The sequence below is a fragment of the Dipodomys merriami genome, unplaced genomic scaffold (assembly GCF_024711535.1).
Source record: "Dipodomys merriami isolate MVZ:Mamm:240054 unplaced genomic scaffold, mDipMer1.0.p SCAF_39, whole genome shotgun sequence".
Classification (NCBI taxonomy): domain Eukaryota; kingdom Metazoa; phylum Chordata; class Mammalia; order Rodentia; family Heteromyidae; genus Dipodomys; species Dipodomys merriami.
Window position 1 is genome coordinate 6,785,439 of NW_027205492.1, and position 21,130 is coordinate 6,806,568.

At 58.1% G+C, this 21,130-nt stretch overlaps 1 protein-coding gene across 1 annotated transcript in view; it reads right to left on the bottom strand.

Moving 5' to 3' along the window:
• The window catches only part of Sulf2 (sulfatase 2), a 67,710-nt gene that overhangs the window by 37,331 nt on the left and 9,249 nt on the right, over positions 1-21,130 (bottom strand). Inside the window, exons 2-3 of the mRNA XM_069989954.1 lie at positions 12,980-13,230; positions 30-269 (exon numbers count right to left, since the gene is read on the bottom strand). Of these exons, the coding sequence (XP_069846055.1) occupies positions 30-269; positions 12,980-13,154 (415 nt within the window). The 5' untranslated portion in view covers positions 13,155-13,230. The remainder of the gene's footprint in view (positions 1-29; positions 270-12,979; positions 13,231-21,130) is intronic.

Sequence of the window (21,130 nt, forward strand, 5' to 3'; positions counted from 1 at the left end):
GGAGCCCGCCCCCGCTGCCCGCCACTCACCCGTGCGGTAGCCGGTGTTGTTGAGGTACACGGCGAACGTGCGGCCCTCATGCTGTGCCTGCCAGGACGGCGAGGAGCAGTTCTCGTTGTTGGTGTAGGTGTTGTGGTTGTGCACGTACTTGCCGGTGAGGATGGACGAGCGGGATGGGCAGCACATGGGCGTGGTCACGAAGGCGTTCACGAAGTGCGCGCCCCCCTGCTCCATGATCCGCCTCGTCTTGTTCATTACCTGCATGGAACCTGAAAGCACAGGGAGGTGTGAGCGGGCCACGGGGGGGGGGGGGGGGGGAGGGAGGGGGAGGGGCCCGGCTGTGGGGAGCTGCCCTGGGCGAGAGGAGCACCTAACTCATCCACCCCACACCTGCAGATGCACTCATGGACAGACTCCAGGGTGGACCTGCATCTGGTACTGGTCAGCACGCACACAGAGGGGCAACTGTTTTATGTATAAACAGTGTCTGCTCTGCGGGGTATTAATCTATACAGAGGAATTTTTTTTCTTTTTAAGGCAAACCATGGTGTGAGCTGGGGGAGGATTAGACTCTGTTTTATTTGGAATGCTCCCAAGAATGGCTCACTCTTGCTGAAACCTGGTCCCACCAACCCCGGCCCAACCTTGCCGAGGATTTCCCAACCTATGGACCCAGCATGGGCCACTTCTTAGTTCACGCCGTATCTGCCCCCAAAGCCATGCCTGCTGCTGGCCACACTGCATCTGGAGAGCTCCTGGGTGTGCACCAGCCAGGGCCGCGTGCAGAGGTGCGTGCCAGCCGGAGTCCCCTCCCGAGGCTTGGCTTTAACACCACGCTGATCCCAAGCCCTCCAGGGCTCCAGCCTCCAGGCTGGAGGACAGCGGGGCCTGTCCACTAGATCCGTACGATTTCCTGTGCCCAGCAGGAAGTCACCACGGGCGTCCCGGCAGCAGGCCATGCGCAGCCTCCCAGGGGACAGGGACCTTTGTCACTGAAGGCCTGCCACAGGCCCCACAGGTCCACGCATGACGTCATCCCCTGGCCTGGCCAGTGCTGACAGCCCAAAGGGAAGAAATTTAAAAAGGTGGTTTTCCCGGTGTGCATGAAGCTATGCTTACTCGATCAACACACATCTAGGGGCATGGACACTAAAACAGAACCAACTTTCCCTCTGAGGGTCAGGGGTGAGGCCACTGTGACTCAGACGGCCCCTAACTACCCGACCATTGGACACTGGACGGCTGTGTGTGTGTGTGTGTCCTGGGGTGGTGCCTTGGCACTGTCCCTTAGCTTTTTCACTCAAGATTAGCACTTTACCACCTGAGACACACCTCTACTTCTGGCTTTTTGCTGGTTTGTTGGAGAGAAGAGGCTCATAGAGCCAGCCACTGGTAGTTCATGCCTATACACCTAGTTCCTCAGGAGGCTGAGATCTGAGGATCTGGTTTGAAGCCAGCCTGGGCAGGAAAGTCGTGAGACTCTTATCTCCAATGAACCACTCAAAACCCAAGTGGTTTTTGCTCAAGTGGTAGAGCACTAGCTTTAAGCAAAAGAAGCGCAGGGGCAGTGCCCAGGCTCTGAGTTCAAGTCCCAGGACTGGCAAAAAAAAACGCTTTCTGTGCTTTGCTGCCCGGGCTGGTTTTGAACTGCGATCCTCAGCTCTCAGCCTTGTGAGTAGCTAGGATGACATGGGAGGTACTACAGCCACGCTTCTCATGGGCTGTTTTTCTTGACTGGTGTGAGTGAAGGAGGGAAATTTCCTTAGGACCCACACACAGATGGAGGCTGACACCTGGGGTAAGAGGGGTGCTCAGCTTTGCTCTGGATTATCTGACGGTTTTCAGGAGAGACAGACACGGATCGCGGGCGCTGACCTTGCTGTGGCCATCTGACCTCCACGGTTTATCTGGGCAACAGATAGCATAGCAGAGAGTGTTCCAGCGCCCTCGGGCCCGGTCCCTTGGCAGAGACCACAGCACCTTGGAACACAGGAGGATGTCTCCGTCTCAGGCTGCAGCTGGGCCTGCCCCGGGGGCAGGGGCGGGGGGGGGGGGGGAGGCTGTGTGTTCTGGCCCCTTCCTTGTCTGTGCTTTCCAAACAGGGACATTTATTCTGGGGTGGTGCGGAGACCGGTGAGGGGAGATGCCATCCTTATGCTCTTGGGCTCCTTTCTCCATGAAAAAATTAACACGTATCTGTACGCTCAGAGTTATCTACCCAGACTGGCGTTGAATCGCAGTCCTGGGATCTCAGCCTCCCGGGCAGTTAGGATGACAGGCGTGAGCCACCGGCGCCAGCTAGTTCTGACCTTTAACAGCAGGGAATGCTGGTGAAGGTATTAGGCGAGTGTTGGGCATGGAGAACGCGTGTGAGCCGCCCTGGATCCCAAACCCTCTGCAGGGTGCCGCGGCTTGCTCAGGAGCGAGGGGACACACCACGCACTGACACGCACCGGCTGGCGACTCTTGGCTGCCTAAATAGTCCCAAGGGGACATTTCAGGGCGCTGAGACCCGGCGCTGAGACCCGGCCGCCCCCCCCCCCCCCCCCCCCGCTGAGGCCGCCTGCGCCCCTCCCCCCCCGCCCCCCAGGCTCCCGACACTCGGCAATCTCCATCCCCTGTGCACCAAGGTCAGCTTGCGGGCAGAGGGCAGCCGCTTCTGATGGCACCTGATTATCTAAGGCCACTGCAGGGGCTGCAAAGGCGCAGGCAGGCTCGGTCCCCAGCCAGGCGTGAGAAGGAGGCCTGGGGACAAAGGGCAGAGGCAGGGGAGTCAATGCCGCACTGTCATGCCCTCGCCCGTCCCTCGGCCCCCTGGCCCTGGCCTTGTCCTCTCTGCCCCCATCTCTCATCTCTGCCCTCTTTACTCCCAAGTCTGGCTGCCTGGTGAGTCTGCTCCTGCCACAGGGCCCTTGCACTTTCTACCCTCCTGCCTGCAAGACTCCTCCACTCTCTGTCCTGTGCTGCGGACCGAGGTCACCGATGCTGTGTCGGCTGGCCCTGTCTGTCTGCAGGGTTGATCAAAGGCTTGTTCTCTTCTTCCCCTCGGCCCGGAGGTGTGGATGATCTGCAACGACTTGTGCCTTGCTCACACCCTAGCAAGAAATAGGCAAGCTTTTCTGGAATAATCCAAATTTGTGTGCCCGCCATCACCCTTACTGGGATCACGAGCAAGTTCTGACCACATTGCCACGATTTTTTTTCCTGCCCTTCCCCAACTTCCTCCTCCAACTCCTGTTTGCCTAGAGCGGGGCTGTGATAGCTGGAGCTCCAGCAGCCATTCTGAAGCACAAGCACCTGGAATATAGATGCTGCGGGGTGGAAGTTTGTGACCCATGCCAACCCGGGTCCACCAACCTGCAGACATTTTTATGTGAGCAAGAAGCTCACTCCATCCCCCATAAAGAACTCCCATCTTCTTTCACAGGTGGTCAGACACTCGTGACTGATCTCTGCTTCCAGAATTCAGACAGTGCCCCAAGGGGGGGCTGGACGGAGGAAATGTCCTGCAGGAACGTGCTGGCGGGGCGGAGTGGAGCGGAGCAGCAGGCTGGGCCCCAAGGAGCCGCTCTCCTGAGATCCCGAGACCATCTCCCACACTGTCGGAGATTTCCTACAGGTTCCATGCCTTACGTGCTGTGTATTCTTTTTTCTTTTTTGCCGGTCGTGGGGCCTGAACTCTGGGCCTGGGTGCTGTCCCTCAGCTCTTCAGCTCAAGGCTAGCGCTCTACCACTTGAGCCACAGCGCCACTTCCAGCTTTTTTCTTTCTGCTTATGTGGTGCTGAGGAATCGAGCCCAGGGCCTCAAGCATGCAAGGCAAGCACTCTACCACTGACCCACCTTCCCAGCCCTTTCCCCCTGTTTTCTATACTCAAACCCATTCCCCGTGCTCTACCACCGAGCCACCTTCCCAGCCCCCCACCCTATATTCTATACATCCTGCCCTAGGAGCTTCCGGCACACAGTAGGTGTGCAACCAACACTCGAGTGAGTGAGCAAGGTCCAAAGCGAGCGTCCTGCTGCAAGGTGGCCCTGCAGACGTGCCTGTCGGCATGGCACGCAGCCTCCACGCCACCTTCCCTCCTGTGTCAGCGCCCCCTCCCCCGCCACACTGCGCTTCCCCTCCCCGCAAGGCTCCCAGCCCACCGGCCGGCCCGGGCGAGGCCACAGAGAGGTCAGTCACTGTCCCAAGGCCACACCATCTGGCAGAATGACTCCAGCTGGCCAGTGCTGTCTGTCTGTCTGTCTTAGACAGTGCTGCCCAGTACAGCATTTCCGTGTAAAATGTACATGTATCTCGGGGTTCATACCATTTGGCAATCCACGGGAGCCCCTGCCAGGCACCTCATTCCCTCCTGGCATGTTAACACTCCCATTCCTGAGGATCTGGGGCTCAGGGTCCAGTAACCCCCCTAGCTCTTGACTACACAGGAACCACGTCAGCAGCCCCCACATTCAAAGCCCCTGCCGGAAACCCCTCCACTCCTTCAGCACTCCAAGGCCACGCTCAAAACCATCCAGAACCTTCCCAAGGGGCCCAGGTGGGAGGCCCCACCTTGCTGAAGTCTGAACCTGTGTTCAGTGTCCGGCCGGGCGGCGACTCTCAAGTGCAGGGTGCTGGGTTTCCATTTACAGCCGCAGTTCCCAGCTTCTTTTTAAGCCAAGAATGAAACGTTTAAGTGAGGTAAAGAGAGCAGGCCAGGACTCCAGAGCTGGGGGGGGGGGGGGAGGTAGGGGGGAGGGAGAGAGGGCGGGCCCAGGCTGCCCATTCTGGGGCTCTGCCTGCGCCCCTCATTAGCCACAGGGATCGGCACCCAGCTAAACCAATGACTGGGCCCATGGCCTCCCTGAGCCTGGGACCCGGGCGTCCACGTGCGTGCGTGGCCCGCTGTGGCTGGTGGGGGATGGGCCATCCCATGCTCCCCAGGGCCATCAGAGCCCAGGGCTTCCCCAGCCATGCCGGAGGCAGACAGTAACTCAGGCTACTCCCTGGGGGATGAATCTGTCCCCTGCAGCTCCCCTGGGTCCCGGTACTTGCAAGTGACAGCTTGCACCAACACAGCCAAGGCGAGGAAGAGGAACAGAGTGCCGCCCTCCCCCACCTGCCATCCCCAAACAGGCCGAGCCCCCTCTTTGCTGCGACCCCATCTCTCAGCCAGCCTCTAATGAGGACGGACGGCTGCCTCCACGCGGGGACTGGAAGGAAGCCTGAGCGCGTCTCCGGCGAGAACCTCCAGCCCCGATCTGCCGCATGGATGAGCAGAAAATAGCAGGTGATAAATTTTTTAGGACCACCCTCTGCCTGGCAGTTGTAGCAGACTGTGAGCTAATGTGCTGGGTTTTTTTGGAGCGTGCATTATTGATCTGGGTCTGTCTCGTGGTTTATAAAAAGCACAGCAGCCCTCTGATTCCTTCCTTCCCATCTCTCACCTGGCAGAGAGAGGCTGGCTTGCCTCAAAAGCCAGGTGGAGGGGGAGGTGGGAGACCGGACGCAGTAGCTCCCACCTGTAAGCCCAGCTACTTTGGAGGCAAAGGCTGGAAGAAAGGTGGTGTAAAGCCAGCAGAGGCAAAACGTTCGTGGGGGCCCCATCTCAACCACAAAGAAAGTAGCACGTTGGCGCAGGCTTGTAATCTCAGCTACATGGAGGCAGAGGAAAAACACAAGACCCCACCTGAAAAAGTAAACTAAAAAAATCCCCCAAACAACCCCCAAAAAGGCCGAGGAGGTGACGGGTGCTCCAGTCCTGCCGAAGCCAAGGGTGGGCCGCTGCGGGGGGGGGGGGGGGGGGGGGGGGGGGAGGGAGGTGTGGCCGGTGCGCAACAGAGCGGACACTGAGCACACGCGCTCACACCCTGACACATCCACACCCTGACACACGCACTCACACCCTGCCACATCCACACCCTGACACACAGCTCACACCCTGCCACATCCACAGCCTGACACACAGCTCACACCCTGCCACATCCACAGCCTGACACACGTGTTCACACCCTGCCACATCCACACCCTGACACACGCACTCACACCCTGACACATCCACACCCTGACACACAGCTCACACCCTGCCACATCCACACCCTGACACACGCACTCACACCCTGACACATCCACACCCTGACACACAGCTCACACCCTGCCACATCCACACCCTGACACACAGCTCACACCCTGCCACATCCACAGCCTGACACACGTGTTCACACCCTGCCACATCCACACCTTGACACACGCACTCACACCCTGACACATCCACAGCCTGACACACGCACTCACACCCTGCCACATCCACACCCTGACACACACGCTCACACCCTGCCACATCCACAGCCTGAAACACACGCTCACACCCTGACACATCCATGGCCTGACACACAGCTCACACCCTGACACATCCACACCCTGACACACGCACTCACACCCTGCCACATCCACACCCTGACACACAGCTCACACCCTGCCACATCCACAGCCTGACACACGTGTTCACACCCTGCCACATCCACACCCTGACACACGCACTCACACCCTGCCACATCCACACCCTGACACACGCACTCACACCCTGCCACATCCACACCCTGACACACAGCTCACACCCTGCCACATCCACAGCCTGACACACGCACTCACACCCTGACACATCCACACCCTGACACACAGCTCACACCCTGCCACATCCACACCCTGACACACGCACTCACACCCTGCCACATCCACACCCTGACACACAGCTCACACCCTGCCACATCCACAGCCTGACACACAGCTCACACCCTGCCACATCCACAGCCTGACACACGTGTTCACACCCTGCCACATCCACACCCTGACACACGCACTCACACCCTGACACATCCACACCCTGACACACAGCTCACACCCTGCCACATCCACAGCCTGACACACGCACTCACACCCTGACACATCCACACCCTGACACACAGCTCACACCCTGCCACATCCACACCCTGACACACGCACTCACACCCTGCCACATCCACACCCTGACACACAGCTCACACCCTGCCACATCCACAGCCTGACACACGTGTTCACACCCTGCCACATCCACACCCTGACACACAGCTCACACCCTGCCACATCCACACCCTGACACACGCACTCACACCCTGACACATCCACACCCTGACACACAGCTCACACCCTGCCACATCCACACCCTGACACACGCGCTCACACCCTGCCACATCCACACCCTGACACACGCACTCACACCCTGCCACATCCACACCCTGACACACAGCTCACACCCTGCCACATCCACACCCTGACACACGCGCTCACACCCTGACACATCCACACCCTGACACACAGCTCACACCCTGCCACATCCACAGCCTGACACACGTGTTCACACCCTGCCACATCCACACCCTGACACACGCACTCACACCCTGCCACATCCACACCCTGACACACGCACTCACACCCTGCCACATCCACACCCTGACACACACGCTCACACCCTGCCACATCCACACCCTGACACACAGCTCACACCCTGCCACATCCACAGCCTGACACACGCACTCACACCCTGACACATCCACACCCTGACACACGCACTCACACCCTGCCACATCCACACCCTGACACACAGCTCACACCCTGCCACATCCACAGCCTGACACACGCACTCACACCCTGACACATCCACAGCCTGACATATACAGCTCACACCCTGACACATCCACACCCTGACACACGCACTCACACCCTGACACATCCACACTCTGACACACGCGCTCACACCCTGACACATCCACACCCTGACACACGCACTCACACCCTGCCACATCCACACCCTGACACACAGCTCACACCCTGCCACATCCACAGCCTGACACACGTGTTCACACCCTGCCACATCCACACCCTGACACACGCACTCACACCCTGCCACATCCACACCCTGACACACGCGCTCACACCTTGCCACATCCACACCCTGACACACGCGCTCACACCCTGACACATCCACACCCTGACACACGCACTCACACCCTGACACATCCACACGCTGACACACGCACTCACACCCTGCCACATCCACAACCTGACACACGCGCTCACACCCTGCCACATCCACACCCTGACACACAGCTCACACCCTGCCACATCCACACCCTGACACACAGCTCACACCCTGCCACATCCACAGCCTGACACACGCGCTCACACCCTGACACATCCACACCCTGACACACGCACTCACACCCTGCCACATCCACACCCTGACACACAGCTCACACCCTGCCACATCCACACCCTGACACACGCACTCACACCCTGCCACATCCACACCCTGACACACGCGCTCACACCCTGACACATCCACACCCTGACACACGCGCTCACACCCTGACACATCCACACCCTGACACACGCACTCACACCCTGCCACATCCACACCCTGACACACAGCTCACACCCTGACACATCCACACCCTGACACACGTGTTCACACCCTGACACATCCACACCCTGACACACAGCTCACACCCTGACACATCCACACCCTGACACACGCACTCACACCCTGACACATCCACACCCTGACACACGCGCTCACACCCTGCCACATCCACACCCTGACACACGCGCTCACACCCTGACACATCCACACGCTGACACACGCGCTCACACCCTGCCACATCCACACCCTGACACACGCACTCACACCCTGACACATCCACAGCCTGACACACAGCTCACACCCTGCCACATCCACAGCCTGACACACGCACTCACACCCTGCCACATCCACACCCTGACACACACGCTCACACCCTGCCACATCCACACCCTGACACACACGCTCACACCCTGACACATCCATGGCCTGACACACAGCTCACACCTGGCCACATCCACAGCCTGATACACGCGCTCACACCCTGCCACATCCACACCCTGACACACGCACTCACACCCTGCCACATCCACACCCTGACACACGTGTTCACACCCTGCCACATCCACACCCTGACACACAGCTCACACCCTGACACATCCACACCCTGACACACAGCTCACACCCTGCCACATCCACAGCCTGACACACGTGTTCACACCCTGCCACATCCACACCCTGACACACAGCTCACACCCTGCCACATCCACAGCCTGAAACACAGCTCACACCCTGCCACATCCACACCCTGACACACAGCTCACACCCTGCCACATCCACAGCCTGACACACGTGTTCACACCCTGCCACATCCACACCCTGACACACGCACTCACACCCTGACACATCCACAGCCTGACACACGCACTCACACCCTGCCACATCCACACCCTGACACACAGCTCACACCCTGCCACATCCACACCCTGACACACGCACTCACACCCTGCCACATCCACACCCTGACACACAGCTCACACCCTGCCACATCCACAGCCTGACACACGTGTTCACACCCTGCCACATCCACACCCTGACACACGCTCACACCCTGACACATCCACAGCCTGACACACGCACTCACACCCTGCCACATCCACACCCTGACACACAGCTCACACCCTGACACATCCACACCCTGACACACACACTCACACCCTGCCACATCCACACCCTGACACACAGCTCACACCCTGACACATCCACAGCCTGACACACGCACTCACACCCTGCCACATCCACACCCTGACACACGCACTCACACCCTGACACATCCACAGCCTGACACACGCACTCACACCCTGCCACATCCACACCCTGACACACGCTCACACCCTGCCACATCCACAGCCTGACACACGCACTCACACCCTGACACATCCACAGCCTGACACACGCACTCACACCCTGCCACATCCACACCCTGACACACACGCTCACACCCTGACACATCCATGGCCTGACACACACGCTCACACCCTGACACATCCATGGCCTGACACGCAGCTCACACCTGGCCACATCCACAGCCTGATACACGCGCTCACACCCTGCCACATCCACACCCTGACACACAAGCTCACACCCTGCTACATCCACAGCCTGACACACGTGCTCACACCCTGACACATCCACACCCTGACACACACAGCTCACACCCTGCTACATCCACAGCTTGACACACACAGCTCACACCCTGCCACATCCACACCCTGACACACACGCTCACACCCTGCCACATCCACAGCCTGACATATACAGCTCACACCCTGCCACATCCACAGCCTGACACACGCTCACACCCTGCCACATCCACACCCTGACACGCGCTCACACCCTGACACATCCACAGCCTGACACACACAGCTCACACCCTGACACATCCACACCCTGACACACGCGCTCACACCCTGACACATCCACAGACTGACACACACAGCTCACACCCTGACACATCCACACCCTGACACACACACTCACACCCTGACACATCCACACCCTGACACACGCACTCATACCCTGACACATCCACACCCTGACACACACAGCTCACACCCTGCCACATCCACACCCTGACACACACAGCTCACACCCTGCCACATCCACACCCTGACACACACAGCTCACACCCTGCCACATCCACACCCTGACACACGCGCTCACACCCTGACACATCCACAGCCTGACACACACAGCTCACACTCTGCCACATCCACACCCTGACACACACAGCTCACACCCTGCCACATCCACAGCCTGACCCACACAGCTCACACCCTGCCACATCCACACCCTGACACACACAGCTCACACCCTGCCACATCCACACCCTGACACACGCACTCACACCCTGACACATCCACACCCTGACACACACAGCTCACACCCGGCCACATCCACAGCCTGACCCACACAGCTCACACCCTGCCACACTTGCTAGGCACCAGTGGCTCACGCCTGTAATCCTAGCTACTCGGGAGGCTGAGATCTGAGCATCATGGTTCAAAGCCAACCTGGGCAAAGTCCCTGAGACTCTTCTCTCCCATGAACCATCGGAAACTGGAAGTGGTGCTATGGCTCAAGTGGTAGAGCGCTCGCCTTGAGCTGAAGAACTCAGGGACAGCACCCAGACCCATAGCTCAAGCCCCATGATCAGCAAAAACAAAAACAAACAAAAAACAAACAAGAAAAGAATACTTAAAGCCAGGTGTGCCGGCATACACCTGTCATCCCCGCACTCAGGAGGCTGAGGCTAAAGGATCAGGTCAGTTCTAGGCCTTGGCTACTTGACAAGACCCTGTCATTCATTCCTTCCTTCATTCATTCAAACACTTGAGTGGCCACCAGGCACTGCCTCACTCGGCCCCAGCCGCTGCAGGCCTCCCTCCACCATCAGCCCGTCCCCTCCCCCAGCTCCCCAGCTCCTGGCACGGTGCACTGCCTGGAGCAGATGCCCCGTAAAAGTGTGCCGGGTGAGCCGACGGATGTCCAGACGCACGAGTCCCCACACACACAAAGTGAGAGGGGCCAAGCCCAGGGGCAACGCAGCTCCCCCTCCTCCCCCAGACAGCCGCATCTGCGTCTCTGACTCCTCAATTATCAGACTCCGCCGGGGGAGATGGGTGCTAGGTGTCAAGCTGTCAATGAAGCTCTGGGCTCTGATTGCTTCCTGGCTGAAATTCTCTTTGCACTGATAAACTCCCTATGAAAAATCTATACTAGTGATCTTTAGCACACGTCGTTGCGAGGAGCAACGGGGCTTCACATAAACCATCTCCTTTCCCTGGGTGGCTAAAGGACTGATTTACTAGGTAAACCTTCCGATTTGCTGCCGCCAATAATCCTCTCTTGTCCTTTGCCAGTGGACAGAGGCGGAGGGCCCCCCTCACCTGATCGATGAGTGGCAGTCTCCCTGCTACAACTCGCTGGAGCCTCAGATCTGACCCCCTCACTCCAGCCTCAACCTCCACCTTCCTTCCTCGGGCACTGCCTGGCATGGTTGTCTTGTGGCTACTGAGTCCCCAGAGGTGCTGGTCCTACGGGGGACCTGCTCTGGGTATAAAGACACAGCAAGGGCCTGCGAGTCCTCAGGCGGGCAGCACATTTCACAGCCAGTCCCTTAGGTTGGCAATAGCAGAGAATGCTGGGAACACAGTGAATTACACAAAACCTCCTTGCAGCTAAAAATTTTACTAGTTTCTATTTTGCTTTTACATATATACATACATAGGTATATGTACGTATCTATAAAAAGACATAGCTACTAGGAAATGTAAAATGACATTTGAATTTGGGGTTCTCATTTTCCATCACCCCGCAGTATCCACAGGGGATGGATTCCAGGGGCCCTTGGAAGCCCCAGTATGACTGAGCGCAGAATCTGCACAGAACCAGTACTCTCTCCAACTCTAGATGCCTCACTGAGTGCAACACAACACACGCACCCCGTGAATGCCTGTCACGTGTTCCGTACAGATGCGATTTCCCAAGATCCTTTTGGCCGGACTTCTAGACTCAGAGTCATAGGCACAGGTACATCTAAGGGGGGTGTTGGCCAGGGTGGATGGTTCCATGGAAGGAGACCCAAGTCAGGAGGAAGGGGGTTCAGTCAGGGGAGACCTTCACAGGTGAGTGAGAAACAGCAGGTGGAGCTCAACCCACGTCTAAACACAGTTTATGTGAAACCACATTGCTCCTCGCAACCATGTGTGCAACAGGGGAGCTGGCATGGGCCTTGTGGTGGCCCCAAGAGTGGGGATCTCTTCCTCGTGTTCATGGAAACGTAGCAAAGGGCCTCCTGCAGGAGACCTCAGCACAGGTAGTGGGGCCTGTGGCCTGGCTTTGTGGGGAGCCACGGGGTGGCTCAGATGATGGTCCAGGGTGCAGCCATGGTGGCTCCTGCATGGACAATAATGAGCTGGAGGAATGGGGACCAGAGATGGTGGACACCTCAAGGACCAGCCACTCGGGCTGCCCGGCCCATGGTGGGCAGACCTGGAGCTGCCTGGCCCCCGCGGCCTCCTGGGGCCCAGATGCTCACCCAGTTCCACGTCCTGGTCATCGGTCAGCACCAGCACGATGTTGGGCCGGATATTCCGGCGGTCCCTCTGGAAGCGGCCCTTCAGTCGGTGATGGGACAGGAAGGCCATGCTCCCGCCCAGCAGGGAGAAGAGGGCGGCCGACAGCAGCCAGCGCGCCAGGCCCGGCGGCGCCATCCCGGTCTCCCGCGGACCCCACGCTTTGGGGAAGTTTTGCCTCGCAGGTGGTTCTCCCTGTCCTCCTGCCGGGGATCTGGAGAAGAACAAGACTCAGGTCAGCACTGCCACTGGGGTCTCCCCACCAGTTGCAGAGGGGCAGCCTGGGACCAGGGCCTGACACAGGCTGATCTCCCCCCAACCCTCCCTCCCTGCCCATCTCCTCCGCTCTCCCTCCCCACACAGGTGGGGGGATGGAGACAGCTGGAGGCCATGTCCCACCAGGGATGGACAGAGGGGCTCAGGCAGCCCAGGCAGGAGGGGCGCCTGGTTGCTTCGGGCTGTGCACTCCTGACCTAGACCTGCTTCTCCATAAGCACACGAGGGAGGAGCCTCCGTTTCCCCATGTACATCGTTAGAACCCAGAACCATGGGAAGGGAGGAGCTGCCCCTTGTCAAGGGACCCTACAGCCAGGTAGCAGGACTCACTTCCATTTTAAGTGGAAGAACACAGAAGATAACAAAGGAGGATGCGGAGGGCTAAAGGTGGAAGACTGTCACACATTCCACCATGGCCCCAGCCAATCAGAGGCTGCTATGGGGAAGGCCGGGACAGGACCCCAGCAGCACCCTCTGTGGTAGTCAGCTCTTTGTCCCCTTCCTGAGGAAATGAGCTTTGAGTCTTGGCCAGTCTCATCGAGAGAGAGAGAGAGAGAGAGAGAGAGAGAGAGACAGACAGACAGACAGACAGACAGACAGACAGACAGACAGAGACAGAGAAACAGAGAGACAGAGACAGAGAGAGACAGAGACAGAGAGAGAGAGAGAGAGAGAGAGAGAGAGAGAGGGAGGGAGGGAGGGAGGGAAGAAGAGAGGGAGGGAGGGAGGGAGGGAGGGAGGGAGGGAGGAGGAGACCAAGTACCACCGAGGCAGGATGCACCACCCTGGCACCCCAAAGCTCTGCCTGGGGACCTTGGCAGGACCCCTGGTCCCCTGGGCTGGGCGGTGGCAGCTGCACCTAAGGGATCCCCTCCCCCTCCCCCCTCCAGTCCCTGGCAGCTGAAGGACGTCCTAAGGTGAGTCAGCCCTGACTCCGCACGCAGGGCCTGGCTCTCAGGACCTCGTGCAGGGGGCGCTGGTTCCTGGGTGGCAGCCGATGGCCGGTCCCCGCTGCCATCCTAGGTGTGACCCTCTTGTCCGCTCCCCAAGCTTTGTGTCACCTTGGTCTCTGTGGGGAGGTGACCAGGGGCTTCCTCACCTGCAGCCCTGGCTGCACCCTAGCGCTGGGAGCAGCGGTCCAGGGGTCTGGGAACAGAGTGTAACACTGCTAAAACCCACGTCTCACGCCAGCCTGAGCTGCTGCTCTGGGACGTCTTGGAACACCCAGTGTATTCTCTTGGGTGACTTTTTGAGTGACATCAGGCTTGGAACTGCCTATCTGTGCCTCAGTTTCTCCTTTGCCAACTAGGAACCAGGAACTAAGCAAGCTCACTGCCACACGGTCACCGTTACACCGTCACCACGGCCACCCTGCCTCTGCCGCCCCCCCAAACACACTTTACAGCTGAGGAAACTGAGGCTAGTCACGGTCCCCCAGACACCAGCTCCCCCAGCTGCCAGCATCCTCTGCTCTAACAGCGGCGTCCAGACTCCCGCCCCCTCCAACCCATATTTACTTAACAAGTTTCTTGAAATGGCCTCATTTTCAAAACAAAAACACACATATGCATTCGTGGGGAATAAAAAAACAAAACATTCTTCTAGCCTAAGTGAAAGGGGGGGCCTTCCTGTCAGGCTGACATCTCAGAATCAGGAGCTAGAAGGAGGTCACCCCACGAGCACAGCTCTTCCCACACAAGGCCAGCCCAGCCCGGGGCTTGCCCCTTGGGAGCTCTTGTCTCTGGAAAGGGACAGGAAGGCTGGGGAAGGGGTGAAGGGAGGCCCAGCCTCCAGCTTCTACAGCGTCTATCAATGGCCTATGGCCTCCTTGGGACACATGGTAGAAGCTCTAGGTTTACACTAGGAGCTGAGTGTGCATCTACCAAGCCAGCCTGACTTGCCACGCCGCCCTGCAGTACCCAGCCATGGAGATGAGTGACAGAATGCCCCGGGGACGTCTACATCAGCAGTGGCCCTATCACCCAGAGCCAATGACAGCCATGCCCCCGGGGGGCCACGTCCGCCAGCATGCAAGCTGCCCACCTCAGGATCTGGAGAGCAAGGAAGGAAGACTTCACTCATTTCCCCAAGATCATTTGGCACAGGAGTGGTTCAAAGCCAGGCTGGCCAGGTCTGACACAAGCCCCTGCAGCAAGTTCCCCAGCTTCTCCCAGCCTCCGTTTCTCTCTGAGTGCCACCGTGATGCGGCGGAGTGGGGACAGAACACTGCTGTTCTGGGTGGGGACTGAGCTGGGCTGAGGTCCCCAGCAGCTAGTCCTGGCTCCAGGCTGGTCTTAGAGCCCCGCTCATGCAGGCCGGGCAGGGCAGGGGCCGCCTGCCACCAGGGCACCTGCTCTCCCTTCCGAGGATGCAGCGGGAGCTCCGAGGCCATGGGGTAATAGGAGCTAATTATCCCATCAGCCCAAGTCATGGGCACGTCTGCTTCTGATGAATTCCCCGGGCTCAGACTCCTCCTGGCCTCGTGCCAGCCTCTCTCTGGTGCCCAAGAAATCAATTAGAAATGACACAAGGGATTCTATTCTGCCTCTTTTTCCCTTCTTGGTAAATACTCAGAGCGGCTGAACTGACAGTCTTGGTGAATCTGTGCCGTGCCACCCCCCACGTCCTTCTGCCTACACTGAACAGCGCTCCTCCCAGTCCCCTCTTCACTGTGCCCCCCCCCCAGGCCTTGGCAACGCCATCCGGTCCCAGCTGGAGGCTCGAAATGTCCCACACACGTGCAGACATGGCCCAATCTCAGGAACCAAATGTCAAGGGCGGGTGTCAGGGTGACTGGAGACTGGTCCCGTGCTTTACAGCTGTGGGGAACCCTTAGGGCCCTGTGCAGGGGAGCTGGGAAAACCCGGATGGGCTACTTTCCTCTAAGGGCCCCCCGAGTCCCACCAGGGGGGCAGAGAGGTCTGTGGAGAGTCAGGAAGGAAGGCCATGGTGACTATGGGTGTCAAGGAGGCTGGAGCTCAGCCTGGTGACCCAGGCCCATGCCTAGATGCCACGAGACTTCGTCCAAGTCCCCTCCAGGCCCTGCTCTGTGCCGTGTCCCCACCCTTAGGGACCCTAAACTCCAGCCGCTCAACTAAGGGATGAAAGACTACTTCCAGGCCAGATAAGAAGGCAGAAGGAACAGGACGAGAAATAAAGTCAACCTCTGGTGACCTGTGGATCACCTGGAGCGCTCAGAATCCGGAACGGATCTCAGCTTCAGAAGCTGAGCATCGCGTTAACGCTGCAGGATGCGCAGAGGCTGCGGAACTCACACTAGGGTCTCAACGCTGGCTCTGGGCCATGGCTGCTTCAGGTCCAGTAAAAACGATTCCAGACAAAACCCTGTGCCCTGGTGGGGCTGGTGGAGCAGAGGAAGGCAGCAAACACATGACGTGCTCCCGAGGGAATGGGGGGACCACGGCAGGCAGATGGGGTCTGGAGCCTGGATGCATGGGTGTGGGTCTCACTTCCTGGATGAGGGGCAAGTGACAGAAGTTCAGAGCAGACTGTATACAGAAAGTGCCCAATCCATGTTGCCCAGTGTTGCTAGCTGGGTGTGGGCCATCCAGCATTCTCTCACCCTAATTTCTCTCACTCCTAATTTTCTTTTTTCTGATGGTCATGGGGCTTGAACTCTGGGCCTGGACACTGTCCCTCAGCTCTTCAGCTCAAGGCGAATGCTCTACCAGTTGAGCCACAGTGCCACTTGCAGTTTTCTGGTGGTTCATTGGAGATAAGACTCTCATGGACTTTCCTGCCCAGGCTGGCTTTGAACCATGATCCTCAGATCTCTGCCTCCTGAGTAACTAGGATTACAGGCGTGAGCCTCCAGCACCCGGCTTTCACTCCTAGTTTTCATTTGAAGATTCTTTTCTCTCCATCCCTGGTGCACAGGTACCAGCCTCAGAGGGCTAAGGCTAGTCTACACTCTCAGACCTAAACCAATCAGAGCTGCTCATTCCCAGGCCTCAGTGATTGGCCAGGGTAATCCAGGTTGCTCTGGTGTGACTGGTCCATACATAAGCCTACTTTTTCTAATTGGCTGACTGGGTTCATTGGTTCCAATAAGGATGAGGAAGGTCCTGCTGCCCTCCAGCACACAGAAGAGAGGCATTGTGGGAGATGGGCCAGTGGGTATATGGGTATATATACCATCTGAGGCCTGGATTCTGCTAAGTCTGAAGCAGGATTTCTTTCTGAGTTTGCTGTCCCAGGCCCAATCCATTCTTCTTTCTGTTTCACCATCTTCATGCTCTGAGGACACAAGCCTGACTCCTCCCTTGCTTGGGTCATTCTGAATTGCTGTCCCAAGCCCACAGAGGAAGGAGGGGGCGGGGGACAGCAGAAGCAGAGAGTTGACTCAGGAACATCAGGTGACCCCCCCACAGCTGGGCCTGCGGCCTCGGTGGGGTCACCTGGGCCTATGTCCAGAGTTCTACCCCATCTCATTACCGCTAGGGGGCAGTGTGTGAGACAGTACAGGGTGAATGAATGAATGTGGCCCCCTCTCATCCTGGCTTGGGGCTCCGGTTCCTCATCTGCCAAGGAGGGAAGACCAATCCTTGGGCATGGGAGGCCAGGCTCTGACGCCCCCACCCCCACCCCTGGCCCTGGCTCACCTGCTCTTCACAGCCCTCACCCAGCTTGTGGTACCCTTCCTTATTCTCTGGCTGTTTTTCCTTTTTGGGGGGGGTAGGGTGGGGGGTCCGGTCGTGGGGCCTGAACTCTGGGCCTAGGCGCTGTCCCTCAGCTCTTCAGCTCTACCACTTGAGCCACAGCGCCACTTCCGGCTTTTCTTTTTTCTGCTTATGTGGTGCTGAGGAATCGAACCCAGGGCCTCAGGCATGCAAGGCAAGCACTCTACCACTGAGCCACCTTCCCAGCCCCCTTTACCTTGTGGGGGTCCTGGTTGTCTCCACACAGGTGGGGGTGGGGACGGAGATGGGACTGGTTCTCTTGCTGCTAATTGTCACCAGGTAGCTCTTGAGCACCAGGCCCCAGGGCATGGAGTTCTATACGGATCAGACTCCAAAATAAATGACATGGCCTTCCTTCCTTCTTTTCTTTCTGGCACTGGGGACTGAACTCGGGTCCTTACATTTCCTAAGCAGGTGCTCTAGTGCGGGAGCCAAGTCCCTATCCCAGAGGTGATCCAAGAAGGACTCCTTGGGAGATGCCCTGTCTCAGATCTCCCACAAAGGGAGGGCTGTGCCTAGTGGATTTTCAGGGTAACAGCAACTATAGATGTCCTGAGGCGGAACATGCCAGGGGGTTTGAGGAGCATAAAAAAATGGCCAGGATGGCTGGCTGTGAGTACAAGAAGGCAGAGAGATGACGGCTGTGGTCCAGGTGGCACGTGGAGCAGGTAAGTGGCACCCAGGCCTGGCCATGGCCCAATGAACGGATGAGTCACCTATTCTTTTTTTTTTCCCTCTGGTCGGGCGTGGGGCTTGAACTCTGGGCCTGGGCAATGTGCCTCAACTCTTCAGCTCAAGGCAAGCACTCTACCACTTGAACCACAACACCACTTCCGGTTTTCTGGTGGTTTATTGGAGATAAGAGTCTCAAGGCCTTTTTCCTGCCCAGGCTGGCTTTGAACCGAGATCCTCAGATCTCAGCCTCCTGAGTAGCTAGGATGACAGCCCTGCTCACATTTAAGGCAGGGAGACAGATCACTGCAGGGGTGGAGTGGGGTGGAAAAGGGGCTCTTCCTGGAAAGACAGCATCCCTGCCAGCTGAGAGATCACACACACACACACACACACACACACACACACACACACACACACACACACACACACACACACACACACACACACACACACACCACCAGATAGCCCAAGCTGAGAGCCACTGTATGGATGGACACACAAAACACTGAGCACCAAGGTGGGAACTCAAAGACTCGGTGGTCAAGTCCCTGCTTATAAGTAACAAACGTAGAGGAATTTTAGCTTGTCCAGTCAGCTTTAAAGGAAACTGTCAGAGACAGGTTAGAGCAAAGGGGGGAGGGGGAGGAGGCTTCTCATACTTGAGCTGAGTCCAAAGGACAGGTGAGAAGCCAGTTATAGCTGAAATGTTTTCTGAGCCAAGGAAAACACACATGCAAAGGCCCTGTGGTGGGAATGAGAATAAAGACAAGGCTGGCAGAAGCAGGGAGGGAGAGTAGCAAGGTGGCACAGACGGGGTGGACACAGTTTTATCCGGGCCCACACCTTGTGGGCAGGCCACACCCACTGTCCTTCCCGGTTGTTTCGAGGAAACAGACTCAGACACAGAAATTCCCACCTCTGTGCTTTGTTTCTTTGTCTGGATGAGGACAAAGCTTTCTTGGCAGGGAGTTACAATGTTATTTTTGCAAAAGGCCTTTGGCCAAAAGCAATAAAGTTGGGCTCGAACAGAGTCATTATTCATGCCTAATTGTGGGGCTGGTTCTCTGGTGGGGACAGCGAGGGGCTGACAATTCCAGCCTCCACCCTGCCCCCTCCTCAGTTTTAACCCCACACTTTCCCAGCTGCAGCTGACTCTTAGAACACGTGTTTTTGCCTGCAAGATCCACACATCTTTTGGGAGGGTAACAGGATATTTTGACTGGGCGGCACTGATAATCCCATTATCTCCTGAGCTCTGGGTGGATGACTGCGCTCCAGGCTCACCTTGGAAGTGGCCAGTGACTGGTTGAGCGCAGCTCCGGCCAGGAGCCCATGGGTGGGGTGTGGGGGGAGGGGCTGCTGAGCGAGAGACTTTGTGCAAATCACAGCTGTCTCTGGGCCTGTGAGTGCACGCCAGCCCCGGTCCCACCTGTAGGCTTGCACCATCTAATTAGCAGCTGGGCACAGGCCACACAAAGGAGGAGGCCACGGCCCAGGGGCTGTGTGTGCCGGAATCAGGCTCACGCTGCTAGGGGCCCGTTGGGAGTCACCACCAGTGAGGATGCATGTGAATGAATGTGTCCAGTATGGTGGCCACTCCTCATTAATGCCGTGCTGTCCCCAACGGGAGCTGGTGCCAGTTGCCCCCGTCCTCTGGATTGGGACACGGAGGCCCTGCAGGGAGGCGGGAGCTGGTTTTGCCCACCAAGAGAAAAGGGCCTCCGTGTCCCAAGCAGCATGTACTGATGGGGACCCCCAGCCAGGGAGAGCAGCATGTACTGATGGGGACCCCCGGCCAGGGAGAGCAGCATGTACTGATGGGGACCCCCGGCCAGGGAGAGCAGCCCAAGGAGAGGCAAGCCCGCCCTACTAGGGACCACCCAGAGATTCCTAACATTTCTTGTCTATCCAGCAACTGGTCTCTCCATTTTGGGGGGAAGTGCCTCAGTTTCTCCATCTGCCAGTGGAACGGATAGAATCTAATACTTCTCTGAATTCTAGTGCACTCACAAGAGCCCAGCTACCAGCTGCAGAGAGCTCAGAGGAGCGGTGAGGAGGCTGGCCTTCCCCGAATCAGACACCAGCCTCGAAGATGAATTTCCACACCCAAGGGGGGGGGGCGGAGAGCAAGAACAGCCTGCTGGCCCCGCTGTGGCCGTGGAGAAACGGGGGGGGGGGGGCAGGCGAGCATGCGCCTCCAGTCATTCCCACCCCCTGCTTTCTGCAGGTGACAAATCGGTTCTGACTTCCTTGCTGGGAGCAGTCACCTTCAGGCAAGGACACCTGCCAGCTGGGCGATCTCCCAGACCCAGCCTTCCAGTTCCTCCAAGCACCACCCCTCCCGCTACCTGCAGGAGCTGGGACCCAGCAGAAGACAGAAGTACAGCAACACCGGGCTTTCTTTTAGTGAGGAGGGAGCAGACAAACGTCCAACAAGCCAGACACCCTGGCTCACGCCTGCAA